Raw genomic sequence first — 24,270 nt, 5'->3', positions numbered from 1 at the left:
GATTGAAAGAGATTTTGCTGGATTTAGCCTTAATATTCATCTATTTAAATTGAATCCATTTGTGTTTAATACATGAGAAAAATATAGTGCTGCAAAGTCAATAATTTATATACTGTATAGCAAACAATTATGATAATATAACTATTTGTGGTATTGATATTTGGAATAGGAAATGAAAGTAAGTCCTACCCAAAATAATAATAATAATTTATTAGATTTGTATGCCGCCCCTCTCCGAGGACTTGGACAGCTCACAACAGCTGAAAATGATGATGAAAATGAAAATGTAATCAGAATAATTAGATATTCATATTAATTCCATTCCACTGAACAATATTTACATAAGAAAATGTATGTATTTGGTATCTACAACATAAATAAAGTGGGGTGTCTCAGTGGTTAGAATGCTTTATTGCAGGCTACTGTGAGTAGTTTGGCAGTTCAAGTATCTCCAGCTCAAGGTTGACTCAGCCTTCCATTCTTCCGAGGTTGGTAAAATGAGGAACCAGATTGTTGGGAGCAATATGCTGATTTTGTAAACTGCTTATAGAGGGCAATAAATACTATGAAGTGGTATATAAGTCTAAGTGCTATTACTATTATTGAACAAAACCTAATATAAATTAGCTTCCAAACAAAAAATACTTGTGCAGTATTTCACATCACTGTTCCCACTAGTAGCTTTTCTTCATCTGATTTCACAGCTTGTATAGGCTCATAATATGCAAGTAATAGAATAACTGTACAGTGATACCTTGTCTTATGAACTTAATTGGTTCCAGGATGAGGTTCGTAAGGTGAAAAGTTCATAAGATGAAACAATGTTTCCCATAGGAATCAATGGAAAAGTGATTAATGCGTGGAAGCTCAAAATTCACCCCTTTTGCCAGCCGAAGCGCCTGAGGCTCCCCTCCATGAGAAACCCCACCTCCGGACTTCTGTTTTTTTGTGATGCTGCAGAGGAATCCCAGCATCGCAAAAACGGGTGTTTCACTGGCAATGGAAGTCTGGAGGTGGTGTTTCCCAGCGAGGGGAACCTCAGCGAAATCGCAGCATTGCAAAAACACCGAAGTCCTTGAAACCCCACCTCCGGACTTTGGTGTTTTTGCGATTCTGCGATTTCGCTGAGGCTCCCCTCACTGGGAAACCCCACCTCCGGACTTCCGTTGCCAGCAAAGCGCCCGTTTTTGCGATGCTGGGATTTTCCTGCTGGGATTCCCCCGCAGGATTGCAAAAACATGGAAGTCCAGAGGTGGGGTTTCCCATGGAGGGGAGCCTCAGGGGAATCCCTGCAGCACAAAATTGGGTGCTTCGCTGGCAAAGGAAGGTCCAGAGGTAGGGTTTCCCAATGAGGGGAGCCTTCGGCTGGCAATGGAAGTCCGGAGGCGGGGCATCCCAGCGGCAGCAACGGGTTCGTAAGGTGAAAATAGTTCGGAAGAAGAGGCAAAAAAATCTTGAACCTCGGGTTCGTACCTCAATGTGACGAAGGGTTTGTAAGACGAGGTATCACTGTACTGGTTATATCAGAGAGTTGTTTAGGAATGCTTAGATTTTTTTTATCTTAAACAAGAGGATTCTGTTCTATATTAAATTGCTAAAATGATTTTTCATGTGCAAATGAAACAATGATTTGAGATGTGCAAGCCAAAATTGTATGGAACACACAAACTTGGTATTTTCTCCCCAACAAAAAACAATTGCATATGTAGGGTTTTGTTTGTCCTAGCTCATGTATATTGACATATATACATTTTATTTGAATTTCTTCCCCAATATCTGATTTTTAATATAGTTTGAAATGCTTGATTCTAAAAAAAATATTAAAATACTTAAGTTCATTCAGGCATGCCTAGCTTTGCATATGTTTTAACAACTGGAAGTATGCAAACTGAAATGATCAGTGCACAGAGGCCCTAATGCAATGTGTACAATTAGTTGATTATGATAATTTTAAATTGTATTTATTAATTCAAACTGATGACTCTAGGAACATAGAGTCTAATAATTTTCTTCCTAAGGTCTATTTTATCTCTCAGCTATTATTATTATTATTATTATTATTATTATTATTATTATTATTATTATTATTAATTAGATTTGTATGCCGCCCCTCTCTGAAGACTCTGAGCAGCTCACAACAGCGATAAACAATGTGACAAATCCAATACTTAAAAACAACATCTAAAAACCCATATTATTAAAAAATCATACAATTCAATCATAAATCACATTAGCCTGGAGATACCTCAAGGACCCATGCCTGGCGGCATAGGTGGGTCTTCAGTAATTTACAAAAGGCAAGGAGGGTGGGAGCAGTTCTAATCTCCGGTGGGAGTTGATTTGAGAGGGCTGGGGATGCAACAGAGAAGGCTCTTCCCCTGAGCCCACCAGATGACATTGTTTAGTTGACGGGACCTGGAGAAGGCCAACTCTGTGGGACCTTATCGGCCGCTGAGATTTGTACGGCAGAAGACGGTCCCGAAGATATTCTGGTCTGATGCCATGTAGGGCTTTATAGGTCATTACCAACACCTTGAATTGTGACCAGAAACTAATCGGCAGCCAGTGCATGTCACAGAGTGCTGACGAGACATGGGGGAATCTAGGAAGCCTCAATATTGCTCTTGCGGCCGCATTCTGCACAATCTGAAGTTTTTGAACACTCTTCAAAGGTAGCCCCATGTAGAGAGCGTTGCAGTAGTCGAATCTCAAGATGACTCCCTGCCCAAATAGGTTCGCAACTGGTGCACCAGGCGAACCTGTTTAAACGCTCCCCTCGCCACAGCCGAAAGATGGTGCTCTAATGTTAGCTGTGGATCGAGGAGGATGCCCAAGTTGCGAACTGTCTCCGAGGGGGTCAGTGATTCCCCGCCCAGGGTAATGGACGGACAGATGGAATTGTCCTTGGGAGACAGGACCCACAGCCACTCCGTCTTGTCAGGGTTGGGTTTTTATTACTGATACAACTTTCATAAAAAAGCTTTCAATTAAAATAACCTTCAACCTACCTATTCTAATCTTAACATAATACAATTTGAATCAAACTACCATATATGAAATTTATCCTCGACAAAAAGTGTAGTGCACTTTTGGTGTACAATGTTTTGCATTTTAAAATATGTTCAGTAGTACTCAGCTTTCAACCACAATTGAGTCTAACATTTCTGTTGCTAAGCAAGATTTGATTCAATCAGTTATGCCCCATCTTATGAAGTTGCTTGCCACAGTTGTTAAGTGAATAACTGCAGTGATTAAGTTAGTAACACTGTTGTAAAATGAATCTGGCTTCCCATTGACATTGCTGGTCAGGAGGTCGCAAAATATATTCAAATGATCCTGGGACATAGCAACCATCCTAACTATAAGCCAGTTGGCAAGTACCCCAATTTTGATTACGTAACCAACAGGTGATGAAATGTTTGTACGTGTGAAAAATAATCATATTTAGTGATGCTGTAACTTTGAGCAGTCACTAAGCGAACTGTCAAAAATTCAGAACTATACAAGCTATTTCCAATATTTTGAAAGTGCTCTGATAGTAGAACAGCTTTGCTCCAAATATGATATACTGTATTCTGAAATATTTCAGGGCAACCCTGAATATCGTGTAATTTGAAACACTGCCTTAATACTAAACTAGACAGGGCTTGGGCACACAGAAACACACATTATCTGTGCAAATTTTATTGAAGAAAACAGCAAACGGAAAGAAGAAGATTACATAAATTGGAAGCCTGGAATTATTACTGAATTGTAACATCTAAAGACCCTGTTGAACTATGTCAAACAATAAACCTATGAACCAGGTTTATGAAAATTGTAGAATATATTTTAAATTATTTCAGACTTTACAGTCAAATTCTATTTTTTCTTTAGTCATAGTTTTAACTTTTCCTAGTTATGCAAGCTACTTGTTCCAGGTACAAAAAAAAAAAGATACGGAGAGAAGGGGGGCAAGCGATGCAGAGCTATAGCATTTCCCTGTTCCGAAAGCAACCCAGATGCTTCCAGCTTTGGGGGCTCGAAATCGGAGGAAATCGAGCCAGCGCCATTTTGTAAGAATGGTGAAAAGGGAAAGTACATATTGGTGTGTTAGTGGAGGGATTGTGGATCTCCTGTGAGTCAACAGCAGCTTCACGACCCTCAGCCAAGAAGAGGTGACTCAGTCGCCATAGCTAGGGCTGTTACAGCCTGAAGAACTGGAATAAGGAAGTGAAGCCACCTGGGTGAGATAATCTTTTAAAGTGATTTTTTTAATGGAGAGAGAAAATAGCTGAAATACATGAAAGACAATAAAAAGCTCTTTGAAGACTGGCCCCTGAGAGGGGGAATGGTTTTGCTTTTTAAACTGCTCCCTGGTTGGATTTTAGCGGTGGGAAAAACAGGAGAGTGGGAAAAAAGCCTTATATTGATATACATTTTGATTGACTTCGATTTGCAAGAGCCAGTGAAGAATTTTTTAATATATAATTATTGTTTCCTCCTATTACTTTGTTTTTAAAAAAAATAGATTTCTATTTTTTCAATTTAGTTGTGTTGGGCTATTGGACTTATTGGTTGGGCCACAGTGTGACCCAGTGACCAAAGTTGGTATATATTGGCCTTGAAAATGCAGCTGTACTGTTTGGACTAATAAAACAAAGCATATAAAAATAATTTTGTGTGATTTCTGTGGAAACATGCTGTTTTGACTTGATACATTTTTTTGGCTTTGGAACAAATTATCTTTTCTTCTTTTGTAATGGTTGTGGATTAAGGCAGGAAGAATCTGAAATGTAGTAGAAATAAGTATTTTTTCCATATAATTTGCATTTCTTTTCTTTTTATTGGAGGCAATTTATTTTTTTGTAACTTGGTGGCTTTTTTAAATCTATTTTTTTACGTGTAATATTATGTATTCCAGAATATCTCCTGGAAACAGTCTTCTTTTGATTTTTCCTTCTTTTGTTTTGTTTTTTGGACATTGTTGAGGTTGATGTTTGTCCTACAACTGGATTAAGACTTAGATTATTTTAATCTGTTTAGGGATTTTTTAAAAAGGGGATATTTACTTTTTATTTTCCTTAAAATGTTTTTTTCTTTTTCTTCTTCCCTCTTTTTTTTTACACATTGCAATATATTGGAATTGATTTTACTATTTTTGCCCCTTTTTTCTTTTCACTTTCTTTTTATCTTTTTAATTTTTGCGTTTTAATTGGATTACAATAAAATACAATATTGGATTACAAATACTTGGGATAAGAATTGATAAAGATGAAGAAGAAGAAGATACCACCATGGTAGTCAGTAGTGACCATGTCAATATCACAAACGTCCAGCAAAGAAAGCAAAATGTTTTGCAGACATAATTAATACTACGGAACTAAAGAATATACTATGCAAGCAGATCTTAAAGATAACATTAAAGAAAGTATAGATAAAGTGGAAGAAGAATTGAAAGAAGTTAAATAATTGATGAAAAAGAATGAATATCATTTACAGAAAGGAGAAGGGTATTTAAAGAAATTAACAAGATGGAGGAATTGCACAATCAGCTCACAGAAACAGACCAACAAGAGAGAACAATTATTACACTGGAGGTATATTTGAAGAAATTAACAAGATGTAGGAATTGCACAATCAGCTCATAGAAACAGACCAACAAGAGAGAACAATTATTACACTGGAGGTGGACCGTTCTGAATATTATTTACGTTTTCAGAACATGACAGAGGAAAGGGAGAATCCTTGGTGGAGATGATGGCAGAAATCCTGACAGAAGCAATGGAAGAAATATTCCATAAATAAACATATTGAATGATAGTGATGAAATATACAGAGCCCATACTAGATATGTGATGAAAAATAAACTCCCTAGAGAAGTCCATATATGGTTTACAAAGAAAGCCCTTTTTTGAATTTTTTTGAACATGCAAACAAACCAGGGAGATAGTTAGCCTATAAAATGAAAAAGGAAAATAGGAAAAAATGAATGGATTAAACAACTGGAAGATTCATATGAGAATTTGCAACACAGAAATGAGGAGATAAAAAAGATAGCATAAGCATACTATCAGAATTTATACAAACTGAGAATATAAAACAATATTTGAAATGGAATTATCTAAAATACAAGAAAAATATAAGAATTTACTGAAGGAGAAAATAGCAGTGATGGAATTAACAGTGACAATAAAAAGACAAAAAAAATAGTAAAGCATCAGGACGGGATACCAGCAGAGGTGTATAAGGTATTTGAAGAAACCGCTGGGAATTGTGATGCTGGAGCGTTACATTGAATTGTTATTAGAAGCTAAGAGAGCAGAATCATGGACAGAAGTATTTATAACTTTGATACTGAAAGAGGAGGCTGGTTTACAAAAAAAATAAAAATTATAGACCAACTTAACTTTTGAATGTAAAGTACAAAATACTTGCATCAATAATGGCAAATAGACTTAAATTTTTTAAAGTTAATGTATCCATTCTGATCAAAATGGGTTTCTAACTAAAAGACAGATTACAGACAATATGCAAATAATTTTAAATGCATTAGAGTACTATGAACAGCACTCTGGAAAACAAATGGCTTTAATATTTTTACATGCACAGAAGGCATTTGATAATGTGAATTGTCCAATGTACGATAATGCAACTTCAAAATACAGATTTTGGAAAAGTATTTATTAATGCAATTAAAACAATTTATAGTGAACAATCACCCAAAGTAACAGTGAATGGAGATTTGACAGAGAAAGTGGAGATTATGAAAGAAACAAGACAAGGATGCCCTTTATCACCACTGTTATTGGGACTGACTTTGGAAGTATTAACCAGAAGTATGACAAAGTGAGAAAATAAAAGGAATGAAAATTAAAATAGAGGATTACAAATTACAAGCATTTGCAGACAACTTGGTGTTGAGAATGGATCTAAACTAATATAGTAAATTGAAAAATATGGAGGTTGCAGGACTAAAAATTAAAATTAAAAAAGACAAAACTTTTAGTGAAAAATATGATGGAAAAACAAAAGGAATTAGTTGGGAAGTTAAGCATGCAGATTACAAAAAAAGTAAAATATTTATGGATTTGGGAATTCTGGGAGTTGAAGTCCAAATATCTTCAAGTTGCCAAGGTTGGGAAACATTGATCTAAATAACTACTAGATGTATGACAATTAAGGAAGATCATTATTATTATAGATTAAAGAAACAAATTGAGGTAGATTTGAAAAAATTGAAAGATCTTCAATTATAACTGATAGTACTAATTAAAATGAATATATTGTCATGATTTTTGTTTTTATTTTCAACAGTACCAATAAGTCGAGAATATATATATATTAAATAAATAAAATTATATTGAAGTTTGTTTGGTAAGGAAAAAAAGGCAAGGATTAATATAAAAATGTTACAAGATGCTAGACTTACAGGTGGATCTGGACTTCCAAACTGGGAGCTATACTATGATGTAACAATATTGATATGGATGAGAGAATGGATTGTAGTAAGAAATAACACTTTTGACTTTGGAGGGACACGATTTACAGATAGGATGGCACACATTTATGTTATATCGGAAAATAAAATACATAGCTATTTCCAGAAACATATGGATATGGATATTGAAAAAGTATGAATTTAAAAGCTGCATTGATAATTAAATTTAGTTAGGGATATGAGTAACCTGTCTGTTAACCAAAAAATTGATTAGGATTAAACTCACTCATGGAAGGGAGAAGGAGAAGAGGAAGTAGAGAAAGTGGGAGAGAAGGAGAAAGAAGGTAGAGGGAAGCGTGGGAGACAGAGGGAAGGGAATGACATGATTTAACGGAGAAAAACAGACAGGAAATAAAAATATCAAAGGTGCAAATTAGGATGTTGATTTATAGTTTATTAAAGAAGAAACATTTAAGTATATTTTGTTATGAATTATGGTATATGTATAAATGTTTCTGTGGAGAAAAATAAATAAAAACTTTAAAAAATAACAATAGAGCAGCAGGGAAACTCATTAGAGCAGGCCAGGCAGCTATAATGAAGATTTGCTAAAAAAGATTAAGACAAATGTGTTTTCTTTGATGGGCCTAGAGTTCTAACTTATTTTAGTATTAAATGAAATATATTCCAATATGCTCATATTTCTGTTTAGAATCAATTATATAATTCAAATATATAATGAAATTAGTTATAAAAATACGCTTTGAGTCTTATATAGACTTGATCCACTATTCAAGTCATTCATAGCAATTATAGTAAACAAAATGATTAGACAATTGAAATGACCAAAAATCTTAATAAGATTGCTATGGCCATTATTATATACATTTTTATTCATCCATGTCAGAGATGATTTCCCCAGCTTTTATTTAAGAAACAAATATCCATTGCTACAGAACCGTTTCAACATAATTTAAAAAGGGGTTATATCAATTACAGAACATAATAAAAGACGACCACAATTGAAACATTACACTCTCAATTTTTACATTTGAAATTACATATTTAACCAACATAAATTTTAGTTACTCCTTCCAGAATTCTATAGCAATGTGTATAAATGCCGTATCCTTTTTAACCATATCCTAGGCTGTCTGATTCATCAAAATCTAGTTTAAAAATTTAATTCTGAATTTCCAAAAAAACGTACCCTTTCACTGTAGTCTTAAAATAATATTCTTGCTCATTTTTAGACATCATGTATATAAGACTTAAAAAAAGATCATTTTATACAAGAAATTAATATAGAATTCTTCTTTTCAACATAGTAATGGCTTCTCAAAAACAAAAAAAGTTTTTTATTTGTATCATCTCAAGATGTGACATAGATGTAAATATTTCAGTGGTGATCTCTAAACTTTTTTTCCTATTGAATATAACTGGTAAGTTGGTCCTTTAAACCAGGAGGACTCTCCGCAATTGTATATACTGTATCACCAAATTTTGGATTTTAAGTGGTGATGTTTTGAACGTTTCAAATCAATTCCTTATTTTGCAAATAACACATTGCCAAAACTGAAAAATATAAATAACACAAAAATAAATAAGAAATGTAAGGTAGGATTCTATAAAATTATGCTAAAAATTTAAAAATAAAATATTCAATATAGCTAGAATTACAAATTAGCTATAATTAAAGTACAGTGATACTTATGAACTTAATTTGTTCCGTGACCAGGTTCTTAAGTAGAAAAGTTTGTAAGAAGCAATTTTCCCCACAGGAATCAATGTAAAAGCAAATAATGCGTGCAATTGGAGAAATCATAGGGAGGGTGGAGGCCCTGTTTCCTTCCAGGAGATTCCTAGAGAGGCCCCACGGAGTCTTCTCTCTGCCTTTTCTGGCCGTTTCCTCCCAGGAGATTCCTAGAGAGGCCCCATGGAAGCTTCTCCCTGCCTTTTCTGGTTAGGCAAAAAATCTTGAACAACTGGTTCTTATCTAGGAAAGTTCGTAATTAGAGGGGTTCTTAGGTAGAGGTACCACTGTACAAAACTAAATTTGGACCAAATTTACTATATCAATTTTTAATTTTAGCATAGCATTTAATCATGCAAGCATAGGCATCAGCAACGAAGGAAAAATATGGAAAAAATAAATAAAAATTAGGCTTTCTGCATCAATACTTTTAGAATTATATTAGTCAAAATCAACATACCAAAATGTGCTGCACCACTCTTATCTTTATTTTGAATAGAGGTACTGCATGACTGGGTCCCAGGTTGTGCTGTGCCTGCTCGATTAACACTCCTGTGCAATTTCCTATATAAAAGTTCATCATTGTCACTGTCATGTAGAGATGGTGTCCGAGGCCTAAAATGACGCCATCTACGTGATTTGTTATCAACTAGTATCTGACTGAGGTCTTTAGATAAATATCTGTCCGAGGTATTTGTTTCTGAGGTATTGGCAATTTGATTGACTGAAGAGTGTAGTTGTGAGGAAGGTGTTTCGGAATCCAGCAGGCCAAATACACTGTTGTTCTCTGAATATGCTCGGTCCAGGAGCATCCTAAAAATGCAAAGAAGATTATTTTTAATTCTATATAAACGTGTTATTCCTCTCTTCATTCAAAACCAGAGCTGAAGGAGTTTCTTAAATGAAGAGCGAAATGTCTTCAAAGAAAAACCAGATAGTCCACTTGCCTCTCGAAAAAACAATTTTGGGACAACATGAGCTGGATGACTAAGAATTTACAAAGATCATTTTTAAAATGTTAGCAAAAAATAGCAGCAGTGTGAACATATTTTTCAAACTGGTTATTTCAAACATTTAAAAAAGATTTACAACAGGGCTATATACAATTTGAAAATTATTTGGAAGAATAGGTAAGGACTCCATGAAAACTCTCTATTGATTTCATACTAATTAAAGCATCCTTTTTTAAATACTTCCATATTAGTGTAAAATAAGAAGCTACTAGAAGGGTCCTCAAACTTTTTAAACATAGTCCCTTGGGGGGCCAGACTGGCTGGGTGAGCATAGCTAGTCATGTGACTAGGTGAGCGTAGCCACATCATGTGACTAGGTGGGCGTGGTCAATTTAACACTCCATTAAACAATGCACACAAATTAAGATTTGTTTTGCTCCTGAAGGCTGGTTCTTTTTGTTTTTATCTTGCTGTTTTGGCTGACTTTTCTTTTTACCAGATCTAGTGGTCCACTTCAGAAAACTGTTTTGCAGCAAAATTTTTTAATTTTTAAAAAAAAAAATTATTTACAAATATACAATAAATACATAAAAAACATATAATGACAGTTGACAGTTAAAACATGGCAAATTACATAAACAATAATCGTGTGTTTAGACAATAAGCCAAGATATAAAGACAAAACAATCAATGGACATACAAACTTATAAAGAAAAGAGAGAAAAAAGGGAAGAAGAAGAAGAAAAAAGAAAAGAAGAAAGGAATGGGCAGGTGTACAGTAGAACTGTGTTAAGAATATGAACTAGTTTTAATTTCAGCAGCTCGTCTCCTTACATCAAAATTTTGGTAATATAGATAAGTAAAAGCAAGCGTTGGATAAATCACGGTAAAGAGGTTTTGAGAGCTCTCTTCACGTCAAGTGTGTGCCACCTATGCTCCGAAGGATGGGACAGTCGGGAACAGAAGGTCGGTAAGATAATGTCCTGACCCCTGTGGAATGTCAAGTTGACCTTGGGAATGAAGGTTGGGTCAAGGCAAAGGACCACTTTGTCCTGATGGAAACAACACAGTATCTCTCACAGATAGGGCTGCCAATTTGGAGATCCGTTTGGCAGTGGTGATAGAGATTAGAAAGGCTACTTTCAAAGATCGGTATTGAAAAGAGGATTCTCGTAAGGGCTCATAGGGAGGTTCTGTCAATGAATGGAGTATCTTGGGAAAGTCCCATGTAGGGAAGCAGTGGATGGCAGGAGGGTGAACGTTAGTGATGCCCCTGAGGAATCTGGATACCAAGGGGATATGGACCAAGGAGGTCCAGTGATCGCAAGCAATCACAGAAGAGAATGCTGCAGTCTGACGCCGAATAGTATTCGGTGAGAGACCCTTGTCCAGGCTCTGTTTTAAGAATCTGCGAACCCTGGAAAGCGGAATGTGGATTGGGGAGAGGTCTTGAGAGTTGCACCAGATGCAGGTCTGCCATATTGAGGAGTATATATGTTCAGTTGAAGCTTTCCCTGCTTGGTGGATGTAATCAATTACATTATTGTCAGTCTTGGCTTCTCAGGATGCTCCGTTCAAAAACCAGGCGGTCAAATGGCACCAGCCCAGTTCCGGATGGAGTAGATACCCCTGGGATAGCAGATGTGGGAACACCAGTAACTGCCAGGATTCTGCTGCCGACAAGATTTTTAAGTCTGCAAACCAGGGTTGCCTGGGCCAGAAAGGAGCTATCAGGATGACCTCCGCTTGCTCCTCCAGGATTTTGTGGATGATCTGGGGTAGAATCGGTAGAGGGGGAAATGTATACAGCAGGCCTCTTGGCCAGGGGCAATGGAGGGCATCATAGTTCTCTGCCCCCTGTGTGGGGAAGCGTGAGAAGAAGCGCGGTAGCTGATTGTTCTGAGGGGAGGCAAATAGGTCTACCTGTGGTCTGCTATCTGTTGGAGATCTGCCGGAAGGTGGCCGGGTCCAGTTTCCACTCTGCTTGGTTCACCGTTGCCCTGCTGAGGGCATCAGCCTGGACATTATCCGAGCCCAAGATATGTTCTGAGCAGAGGGAAGACAGGTGCCTCTCCGCCCAAAGGCCGATTTTATTTGCCTCCGCCATGAAAGTTTTGGACTGGGTACCCCCTTGGCAGTTGACTTGAGCCTTCAGGGCCATGTTGTCGGTCCGGATAAGGACATCCTGGCCAGGTATGAGATTGTTGAAGCTCTTGAGGGCTAAAAATACTGTGTGCAATTCTAGCCAATTGATGGAAGAGGAAGCCTGGCTCGGATTCCAGAGGCCTTGCATCTGTTATTCATTGCAGTGGGTCCCCCAGCCCGACAGACTGGTGTCGGTGGTGACCGTTATGGTTGGGGAGGCTCAATAGAACAGTGCGTTCTCTGTTCGATGGCGCCGGATTTCCACCACATCAGGGATCGACCGTCCTGTGGAGGAAGATGTATCTGTCTTGCCAGGTGGGCCTGGCCCGACTTTTGGAAGGGAAGGAGGCACTACTGGAGGTCCCGGGAATGGAGTCTAGCTCAGGGAACTACGGAAAAGCTAGATACCATCTTACCTAACAGGGAGGAAAGGGAGGGAAGGGATCTCCCTGAGTTTGGGAAGCCAATTCTCTAATGCCAAAGAGAATTTGGAGAGAGGCTAACTAAACCCTCCGAAGAGTTGATAATGGTACCTAAATGCAAGATAGATGTAGAGGGGACCAGTTGGCTTTTCTGGAAGTTAATCGAAAACCCGTGGTCCTCAAGTGAGCCTGAGCTCGGGACAAGGATTGAGCTAATACAAGGTTATCATCCAAGTAGAATTGTACCCTGATAGGGATAGATCTAAGATGGGCCGCCAAGACTGAAAACACCTTCGTGAATACCTGAGGGGCCGAGGATAGACTGAATGGTAAGGCCCTGTATTGGTAATGCAATGGGTTGAGGGGAGAATCTTCTTTTTGACCTTCGAGTCAATAAGGAAAGGGTCAAGGACGTCACCAAACAGAGATTTTCCCTTGTATTCTGCAGAGGCAAAATGCCACTTGTGCTTAATATCGACGGCCCACTTCTTTAGCCAAATCATTCATCTGGCTACCACAGAAGAAGCCATTGTTTTCGCTGTGAATCTCAATGTATAGAGAGTAGTATCTGAAAGCAGTTGGCACGTGGCAAATAGCTTGTTTAAGGTTTGTTGAGCTGTGATGTCTGAGACCGGGAGGTGCTCTTGCAACTGTCTGATATAACTGAGCATGGTTCTAGTGAAGAAGGAAGAAGTAGAGGCTCCCTTTATTGCCCACATGGCGGATTGATGGTTCTTCTGCAGAACTTGGTTAATTTTCCGATCCTCTGCCTTAAGGAGGTTGTCTGCCTCTCCTGAGAGATTCCCCGAAGAGTGGACGGCTAGGATAGGTGTGTCCACCTCAGAGGAGTTAAAAAAAAGCCATGAGCTCTGAAGCCATGTTGAAGAATTTCTTCTCCAGGCTGGAAGGGGCAGGACCCACAGCGGGATTTAAGCACTGTTTTGTGACTGTGTCTAAAAATAGGGGGAAGCCGGATCTACGTCTTGCTCCTCGGTGAAGGACTGAAAGAGGGTTTCCACCTGAGAGGCTGAAGGCTGGACTTACATAGGTGGGGCTGTGAGACCCGCGGCCATCTGGGCCTTCAATAAGATGGTTGAGAACAGGTCAGCAGGGAACAGGGCCGCAGAAATTGGTTGACTAGGAGCTGCTCCCTCGTCATCCGAGAGACCCATGGGGGCCTCCTCTGTATGGTCCTTCTCCGACTCATCCAAATCCTTGTCAGAGGAGTTGGACCAGTGATCTTGAAGTGTCCTGTGGCCGGAGAGGGATTGAGGAGGATGGGCAACAGTGGAGACCTGAGATGCTCTGGCAGGCACTGCGGTTGTCAAGGCGTGAAGGCTGGAAGCGATGCTGCAGTAGACTGTCGCCTCAATCCATTTCTGGAAGGAAGAGGGATCAAAAGTAATGGGAGGGGGAGAAGCTAGATCCATTGAAGGAGAAGATTGATTTAGCAGCTGCATGCTGACTGGTGGGCAGGCAGGCAGGCAAGGCTGGTAATGCAATCACGACCGTGGGCGACAGAGGAGCAGGTTGTCTAGAGGTTCCTAGATTCAGGTTTTGATTAGGCATACCTGCAGGATTCCAAATGCTGGCAGCCAGCAGAGAGGGATCTGTAGGGGCCAAGTGAAGAGTTTGGCCTGACTCAGATGGGACACCTGGGGTGGGAGAAAAGGCTCTGGCTGCCCTCTCATGTCTCTTCTGTAAGGCCCGGTCCCTGCGTTTCTCTGCTCTGGAAGAGGAGGTTGCCTCCAGCCTTTGGAACTGAAGGGGGAATGGTTTCAGCCATAGTGAAGGAGAAACCAAGATAGAGGAAAACAGAAGAAAGGAAGGTTCTGACTAGATCCTATGTGAAGGCTGATGTATCCTAGGAGGATGATTCAAGGCTAAAGTTTCTCTAGAAAGGAGCGACTAGCAGGCTGGAAGGGACTAAATATAAATTGCCCAATTATTTTCTTCCCTAATTATTTATTTAGGGCTAGTCTTTGGAAATTAAACCTATTTATTTATTTTTCTAATTATTTAATTAAATAAGCTAGTCGCCTGAATATTTAAATTCTGGAACACCCAAGGAATATAGGTGATCACACTGGCAACTAATCTGGCTTACAACCAGTGGATACTGCTCCAAAAAGTGGGAACAATCAGTCAAACCTCCTCCTTTGTTACTGCCCAGCAAAGAGAGGCTTCAGAGATGCCTGTGAAGCTATAACTGTAGGTGGGAGCAGCTGCGATAAAGGAGCGAGGCTACGCAGTGCCAATCCGACCGTTAAAAGTTTTGGTGCCAAAGTGATAAGGAGAATTGCCTCAGAGCCGAAAGGGGTGTGGGCAGGTAGGCGCCGAAGAGAAAAGTGGCTCCAATCGCTTAATTGGTAACCCCCTGGATCTCCTATATTAAAAGGGGGAAAGCGCTTAGCTGAGTCTCAGAAAACTGGCCAGGAAAAGGATGGCATGAAAAAAAGGTGTTTTCGGCGTTCAGCTCCTTATCAAGTCGATTGCTTAAGCAAGGTTGGTGCGCTGCCAGGAAATCCGCGCCACGATTAAAATGCAAGCACAAAGCCACCAGTGAGCTGTAATCAGCCCCGGTGCTATGACGGTGCCTAGAGGGCCTCGCTCATCCAGGGGCTAATTCGGAGGACAACAGCAGCAAAGGGGATCCCCCTGTAACCAGCGGAGAATCCTCACCAAGGCTTAAAGCTTGCCAGGCGAGGAAGCTACTGCGGCACTCCTAACAGCCGAAGGAGGGTAGGTGGAGCTGGGGGTGGTGAGGGCCCAAGGCCCTACTCCACCCAGCAGGGGGGGGGGTGTAACCCAGGGGTTACAAGGCCCAAACTCCTGCCCTCAGACATCCCAAGGATTAAAAGGGATTTAATCTAGCCAAAATACCAATACTAACCTACTTAAAGGGAACTCTGAAGAGAAAGTCAGTAGTTAGGATGTTTGTGCTGCCATGTTATGTCTCTGTGGAAGTGAGTCAGAAAAACTGGGGCCTATGGGCGGTTCCAGTGCTTTTATATTCATCTGACTTGGCCATGCCTCTGACGAGCGAGTACAACCCATCCTGACTGGTGACTTCTCCTCTCCATGGAGAAATCTCTTTCTCCATCTGTCTCTATCTATCTTTCTCCATTTTCTGGAGGCAGGGGAGGTGAAAACAGAGCCATTTTCACCTGTGTTTTTTTTAACCACCTAGGGCATCTGTGCATCCCATTTTATACCTTCCCCACCTTCAGAAGCATTCTGAAGGCTAAACTGTTAGCCTTATCTTCTAGTTCCAGCTCATGGAGCTCATAAATTTAAGTCCTGTGCTCGGCTGAAGGGTGGGCGGGATGAGGTGGGTGAGGAAACCTTGTGATCCTGTGTGGACCGCATTAATGGCTTCATTGAGATGTAGTTTGAGGACCAATGTGCTAGTACTTAAGGGGTTGACTAACTAAAATAAATTTACTTAGTGGGAATGACTAAGCTTATAGGGAAACCTGAAAGAAACCTGAACTTTTTAAAGATATAGTAAAGAGATTACACACCAGTTGCAATGTGGCCCATGACCAGGGGGATGGGACAGTCTGGATAGCTGTCACTATTAAAAAGGGATACCAAAATACTAGAAGTACTTTTATTTCTCAATTGCATGCAAAGATTACTAAGGAGTCACATGACGTTTTTCTTTCTTTAAAAACTAAGTGATCCTTTATTGTGAATGTTAATATTTTATAATTTGAGGATCACAGACAAATTTAAAATGTGTTGTAATTAGGCCTATATAGTGTCAACCTGTAACTTCAGGGGACAAAAGGCTAAGAGAGAATGAATATTCTGCCAAATCCAATTTAAATTAAGACAAAAAAGAACCCTAATCTTTTAGATCTAGAAAAATAATTCCAGCCTTTAAAAAGTTCATATAAATATAGATAATCTTTGATTTACAACCATTCATTTAGCAATGATTAGAAGCTACAAGAGCACTGAAAAAAGTGTCAGGATAGTTTTGGGCACATACAATCATTGAAGCATCCCTATGGTCATATGAACATAATTCAGATGCTTGGCAACTGGCTCATATTGTGATGGTCATAGTGTGTCAGAGTCATGCTATCACTTTTTATGACCTTCTGACAAGCCAAGTCAATGGAGAACCCAGATTCACTTAACAACTAACTCAACAAGTTCAGTGATTCACCTATTAACTGTGGCAAGCAAGGTCATGAAATATTGATGTAACTGTATAACAGGAACTTTGGGATAAATTGTGATTGTAAGTCGATTGTATCTGTACTTAAAAATACAGTGGTACCTCTACTTAAGAATTTAATTTGTTCTGTGACCAGGTTCTTAAGTAGAAGCAATTTTTCCCAGAGGAATCAATGAAAAAGCAAATAATGCATGCAAACCCATTAAGAAAGAAATAAAAGCTTGGAATTTGGGTGGTGTTGTGGTTAGCTCTGGCCCAGCTCCTGCCCCAAGCAATGTGCAGGTGGATGTGGGGGAGACAGCCACATGCCGCAGGCCTGTTTTGGTTCCAGTAGAATCTGTCTCCTCTGACCAAGGAAGCGTGAATGACAGGGAAGAGGCGAGTTTGGCAGACAGCCCAGGAGGAGATCAATCATCTGTATCATCCCTGGATTCTGAACAAGAATTAATGACACATCCACGCATGCGTAGAGTGATGCATAGGAGACAACAACTGAAGGATTATTACAAGAGAAAATGAGGCCACCTCTGGCTGGGTGGGGCTGCTGTAATCAGTGCTACAGATAAAAGTGCAGCCTGGTGTGTTAGCCTCATGGCAGTTTATCTGATTCATTGTTTCGTCAAGATCGTGGTTTTTGCTCTTCAGGATTGTGTGTGTGGACTCTCTGGACTTTAGAATTGGACTCAATTTACCAGTTATTGGGTGAGCAATTGGACTGCATTTCACCTGTGCCTTGTGTGTACCAGAAAATCCCTTTGACATTTAAAAAGGGAGCTGTTTCTGTTTTTCTGTTTATAAAAACTTTTGGGTTTTCCTTTTATCGTGTGGTGTGTGTCTTCCTGGACTAATTACCCTGTAATTACGGGCGATTGAAACACACCGGCAGAACAGGTGGGAGGAGGAGGAGAGTCTCTGCTGAAGAAAGAAGGTGAGGTGAGGTGAATCAAAAAAATCCCAAACTTTAAAGGCTTTTTAAAAAAAAGAGGGACTCAGGCGGCAAGGAGGAACACGTGCCTCCAATACACCTGGCGCGAGGCTGCCTCCCATACACTGGCTGCCGCTGCTGCTACCTGCTGCCTCTTCTTTCCCATGCTGAAAGGCTCCCCTCACCTCTCGCTCGCTTTGTAGCCGGCGCTTTTCCTTCTCTGTGGTGACTCCTCGGCTGCCCAGAGCAAAGGGAGTGTTTCTTTTCTATGGCCGCTGGCAGAGGTTTATTCCTTCTCCAAGTGCCCAGAGAAAGGAAAAGGCTTCATTCGCTCTGGACTGCCAAAGCCTCCTTAACCGCCACCAAAAGACTCCTCTGGCAGCCCAGATGGCCGGGATTAAAGGGGGAAATGGCAGGAAACTGGCCGGGCCTTCATGCCACTCTCAAATTTCCTGGGAAATTTTTCCGGGCTCAGGTTCATAAGTCGAAAATGGTTCTTAAGTAAAGGCAAAAAAATCTTGAACACCCGGTTCTTATCTAGAAAAGTTCTTAAGTAGAGGCATTCTTAAGTAGAGATACTACAGTACTTTGAAATTAGATCACTAGGCACAAAGGATTATGTATTTTAAGTTGTGGCAATTTTGAGTGTAATGACAGGAAATTAAATTATGGGGACTTGTCAAGGAGTCTGCATTGCAAAATATGACAACACTAAGCTAGAAATACTACAATATACTTATTTCCAAGTTGTGATGAATCTGCAGTAGTAGCAATGTAAAATACTTTTACACCTAATTTTTATGAAGTAAAGCACTGTTGAAGGTTCCAGATTATCTGGATAATATTCTTGAAGAAAAATAACTCATTATACTATATACTAAAATCAATATGCTACAGCTTACTCTTAGCAAAAGAATCCAGACAAGATGATTAATTACTATTTTTCCACAGAATCTTTGTAGTAAAAATAACTAATGTAATTTACTGTGGATTTTTATGCAGCCTATAAAAAGTTGTATTTATGGAAATAATTTGATGAGAAATCAAACTGCTTTGAAGCCTGCCTACCTACAGTTTTCTGGTTATGTACATAAACAAATATGATCTTAGAAGATCCTCAACACATGTACACTTTTAAGTAGAAGTTATACAGATCTACAGGGAGGAACCTATTCTTAAGAAAGATGAATTACAATACCTAAACTACCATACCATGAATTACTGTTTTCAGGATCTTCCCATTATTTTCAGGTAACTTAGAGAGTGCAATGAGATACAAAATACGATTAATGCTAGCCTCTAAAAATCATGGATTCAAGGGGCAAAAGAGAAGAAGCACGCTTTATTGTGTCCTATAACAGAAGGGCAAAGATTATAATCAAGTAAAAGCTATAGATTAAAAATATGGATGTCTAATTAAAATTTATGTACTAAGTTTATATGGGATTATTATAGTGAGTTTTAAAGATAAATAAGCCTACCTTCCACCACGTCCAACCCGTCTACGTGAAAACCCAATGCACTTTTGTGGCCTAGTAAGGGTGGTTAAGCAATATCTATAACGCTCATCTCCTAATGTTCCTCCTTTAGGAGTATTCCAAGGCCAGTCACCAGTTTGGTCTAAATGAGACTTTGAAAAGAAATATTTGAAAAGGGGTTAAAGCAGGAATTTAATTAAAATAAGTGTACCAAAATAATACTGTAGAGGTTCGAGACTTACAGCGTAATACTGACAGTCTGCTTTCCTACGGAAAACAAATGGCCCATCAGAATCATTTTCTTCCTCAGCTTCAGAAGACCCAGAAAAGATCTTTAAAAAGAAAACAGTGAGTAAGAAGAAGGGAGGCAAAAATATTTCTTCCCCTTGTACCAAAGAAACTGTAGATATCATACTTGAGAAAGAGGATCTTCATCAGAGCTGGGAAAGTCGTACTGATTCATATCTTTAGCATTAAAGACTGGCAGTGAAGCAGGAACTGTCTGCTGAGAAGCAGTAGCAGCCGATGAAGGTACAATTTTGGGTTTCTTCTCATATTTTCTCTTCGGCCTTATAACATTGGCTTTCACTTGCTACATGAAGAAAAAATGCATTAATAGTTTTATGTAATGTTACATTATAACCATTAGGAGATGTTAAGTTTAGAAGTATTTCTAAAAAAATGCATCATTGTGATAAAATGGGAGGAATTTTTCCTTAACTAATATATAATCAAGTAAGCCTTTTTTAAAATGGATGTAAATTGTGGTTGGCTTTAGGAATTATTTCTAATAACAATTATTTTGTGTGTTTTTTTTCAACTTCACAATCAAAACCATAAAATGACCCTCTGGGACCAGCTCCCCCCCGGAGATTAGAATTGCCCCCACCCTTGTCTTTTGTAAACTTAAAACCTACCTCTGCCGCCAGGCATGGGGGAATTGAGACATCTCCCCCGGGCCTATACAGTTTGTGCATGGTATGTTTGTGTGTATGTTTTGATTTTTAATAAGGGTTTTTTTTAAGTGACTTTTAATTATTAGATTTGTTATACATTGTTTTTATTGTTGCTGTGAGCCGCCCCAAGTCTGCGGAGAGGGGTGGCATACAAATCAAATTAATAATAATAATAATAATAATAATAATAATAATAATAATAATAATAATTATTATTATTATTATTATTATTATTATTTTCTGGTGATCTCGCATTCAAATACTAACAAGGTTTTTGTTTAGATTTTCAAGTTCAAGCAGGATTATTTCATAGAAATCTTTAACATAATGGACTATCAAAAATACTTACCATAGTGGTAAGTGGTAGCTAGAGTTATCTTGATGATGTTTGGAATGAAATTAAGAATAATATACATAGTTTAAGAACATTCATAGCATAACATTACAAAGCAGCATTCCCCCCCCCCCCCCCAAAAAAAGTAATATCTATAATGATGAAACAGACAGACTAACCTTAATTATTTTAAATTCATTCAATTCCATATTTTCCTGGTTTTTAAATTGAGTGCTGTTAGGAACTATTCCAACAGGAACAGTATAAATAGGCTTCATAGGCTGCCTATGTACCATTACTTCAGACATGATATCTCCATTATAATCACCCAACTTATATCTGGAAAGTAAAGACAAAGTTTTAATTTACTAGAACTAATCTTAAAGTCAGACACAAGGAATCAAGAGCTGGGACAGTTCAAAAGTGCTTCAAATTTATTCCATGCTACAGATACCCAAGAATCTGTTCTACTAAAGCACTAGGATAAATTGGTAGTAAATAAGTCAATAGAATACACGTGGGGCTGGACTTGAAAACTCTGATGGTAGCATAGCAACTCCAAACTGATGATTTGTTTCACTCTACCCGTGGGCTCAGCCTGGTAATCTCCTATAGTTAGCTTATATACTTAATATTTGTCTTTATTGTCTTGATAACCCATTTCAGCATTTCCTTACTTTGGTGATTTCCAGATATATGATATTTATTTCCAAAATAGCTGAAATTGCTGGCAATCCAGGAATTCAAAGTTATTGAAAACTACCAATGCTGAGAACTACTGATGTAGAAGCAAGTGTTACACCAAATCTTACTAAAGAAGAAAACATTTCATTACAGAAATACTCAGAACATACATTCTGAAAAGATTATTGCAGTAATCATGTAAATCTCACAAATTTGAAATCCCAAAGGTGTTTTTCTTCCCCTCAAGGGGCAACTGGACTTTCCTATTTTTCTTTGTAGACATTTTGCTTCTCATTCAAAAACCTTCTTCAGCTCTTACTGGATGGTGGGCAGGGATGAGTTCCCTATTTTTTTACTACCACTCTCTGGGTGTGGCTTAAGTTGTAGGTGTGGTTTAAAGGCCATGTGACATAGGCATGGCTTTGTGGTCATGTGACTGGATGGGCGTGGCCAACTTGATGTCACTCACATCAAGGATAAGGGTTAGGGTGCTTTGCTTCTCCTCACCTCAAAGGCCTTATGAGATACAATTTCTCTATTTACTACTACTGAACATACAAAATACTGTATACTATTTAATTGTATGTATATATGCCATGTGTTCACGTACATATTACACACAGGCACACAAAAAGATATATTATCTACTATATAAAAAATGCACCCAAAATCCATTTTCTGCCACACACTTAACCATAACTTCTGTACACTAGAACATTACAAAATGGCTTCAGATGATCTTCCCTAGATTGCGCATCACTGTTAGAGCCAGGAAATGTCGCAGACTGAGTAAAATGTTGTGAAACTCACTTAGCAATGCTCTTGCTTAGCAACCAAAATGTTAAGCTCAATTGTAATAATAAATCTTTCTTTCTTTCCTTTCCTCTTTCTTTCTTTCTTTCTTTCTTTCTTTCTTTCTTTCTTTCTTTCTTTCTTCAGGACATGCACAGTGGGGGGAAAAATCCAATTTTTTAAAAACCCAAAACCAAAATGGAAACGTGCACAGTGCCAGAAGTGCTATTGATTTAATCAATGGTCTTCTCTATCTTCTGCGTCGAGATTCCAAGCATTGGGTTAATTTTGGTTGTCACAAGACTGAGTTATTTTTAGAATGAAGCATGCCCCGTTACACTTGTCCTAGTCCGCTAATATTAGCCGCCCGAGTCTGCGGAGAGGGGCGGCATACAAATCTAAACAAACAAACAAACAAACAAACAAACAAACAAATAAATAAAATAAATTAAAACGAAGACGAGTGTCACAAAAGGAGAAGACGTGCAGAAAAAAAATCCCCTTGGGATTTGGACTCTCGACACAGTGCACAGAGAAAACTATTCAGGTAAGCCAATGACACTTCTCTTGTGCACTGCTATGAGCAGACCATCTATCCACCTGTCTATATATTCTGAGAAGAACATTATGCTTGTCCCTATCCTCCATCAGAATTCCTTGAATTTCGTCAAGGAATTCACCAAACAAGTGGTTCCCTGAAAATCGGGCAGCCATGGGGCACCATTTAGAGCACGTGTCTGCCCGCCAATTGCATAGCCACAGAATGTGGCAAGAAGTGACACTTGCTGCCACGGCGCATGAGGCAAATTTGGCTGAATTGAGTGTTGCATCAGTAGAAAACTCAGCCGCCGCCAGCAAATTATTTAAATCCCAGCGGAGCTGAGAATCCTCTGCACTCAAACTCTCTAATCCACATGATGGAAGTGCTGTTAAAGAAGGACGCAGCCATGGCTGCCCTCACTGACCAAGCGGCTACTTGGTGAAACTTTTGTAGAACAGACTCGGCTTCCTGCTCATCAGGCTTGAGGCCTTCTGCTACCTCTGATGGCATAACACTAGATTGGCGACAGGACCATCTACTCTCGGAAGCTGCAACAGTTCATTGATATCTGTACCAAACCTGTAAAACCTGCACTCTGCCGAAGTAGGGCCAGGAGTGGCCGGTTGGTTCCGACACATTTTGATGGTCTCAATAAAGAGATGTGACAATTGCAAAAAGTCAGTCTGGCTGAGAGAACAACTCGGCAGCTGGGTCTATACCCACAGAAGGGGCAGAAGACTGGGACACACACACACACACACACCAGGTTTGCTGTGAATTTGGCCTGGTGTAGCAATGTCTCGAAGAGGAACAGTTTAAACAGCCAAATGAAAGTTGGCTGGTCTGGGAGGAGACTGTCGTCATCGGACAATTCTTCGTCAATCATGCTTCCTTCACCTTGTAGGGAGGCCTCATCAAGTTCAGAAAAATGACATTAGGCCTCAGCAAACTAAACCAAGCTCTCTGCACAGGGGCAGGAACTGTCGGGTAGGGCAGTGTTTTTCAACCAGTGTGCCGCGGCACACTAGTGTGCCGTGAGACATGGTCAGGTGTGCTGTGAAGCTCAGAGAGAGAAAGAAAACAAGAGAGAGAGAAAGAGAGAGAGAGAAAGAAAGAGCAAGAGGGAGAGAAAGCAAGTAAGAGAGAGAGAGAGAAAGATGAGAGAGAGAAAAAGAGAGAGAGAAAGAGAGAGAAAAAGAAAGAGAACAAGAGAAAGAGAAAGAAAGAAAGCAAGAGAGAAAGAGAACAAGAGAGAAAGAAAGCAAGAGAGAGAGAGAGAAAAAGAGGGAGGGAAGGTGGGAGAGAGAAAGACATAGAGGGAGGTAGGGAGGGAGAGAGAGAGAAAAAGAGCAAAAAAGAGGAAAGAAGGAAGAGAGAAAGAGGGATGGAGAGAGAGAAAAAAGAGGAAGGGAGAGAAAAAGGGAGGGAGAGAGAAGTAGAGCAAAACGGAGGAAGAGAGAGAGAGAATTTTTTTTTGTCCAAACTTTTTTTAGCCGCCCCCCCGCCCCCCCACTCAATGTGCCCCATGGTTTTGTAAATGTAAAAAAATGTGCCGCGGCTCAAAAAAGGTTGAAAATCACTGGGGTAGGGAGACCTTTACTGTAATCAGGTAGCAATACCTTGAGAATAGGCATTAGTGATCATTTCCTTCAATTCAGGTAGAAGATTTTGCCAAGTG

At 39.2% G+C, this 24,270-nt stretch overlaps 1 protein-coding gene across 6 annotated transcripts in view; it reads right to left on the bottom strand.

The window, feature by feature from the left end:
- EPC1 (enhancer of polycomb homolog 1) overlaps window positions 1–24,270 on the bottom strand; it is an 89,679-nt gene that overhangs the window by 10,792 nt on the left and 54,617 nt on the right. For 5 of the 6 annotated variants that reach the window (XM_070728746.1, XM_070728748.1, XM_070728745.1 and 2 more), the window contains 5 exons: window positions 20,755–20,914; window positions 19,701–19,877; window positions 19,528–19,617; window positions 19,289–19,437; window positions 9,634–9,986 (listed from right to left, as the gene is read on the bottom strand). In XM_070728746.1, the coding sequence (XP_070584847.1) occupies window positions 9,634–9,986; window positions 19,289–19,437; window positions 19,528–19,617; window positions 19,701–19,877; window positions 20,755–20,914 (929 nt within the window). Of the gene's footprint in view, window positions 1–8,289; window positions 8,996–9,633; window positions 9,987–19,288; window positions 19,438–19,527; window positions 19,618–19,700; window positions 19,878–20,754; window positions 20,915–24,270 lie in introns of those variants that run through there. The other variant, XM_070728751.1, reaches the window with a different exon arrangement.

The sequence above is a fragment of the Erythrolamprus reginae genome, chromosome Z, assembly GCF_031021105.1.
Source record: "Erythrolamprus reginae isolate rEryReg1 chromosome Z, rEryReg1.hap1, whole genome shotgun sequence".
Classification (NCBI taxonomy): domain Eukaryota; kingdom Metazoa; phylum Chordata; class Lepidosauria; order Squamata; family Dipsadidae; genus Erythrolamprus; species Erythrolamprus reginae.
This window is presented reverse-complemented; position numbering and strand designations above follow the sequence as displayed.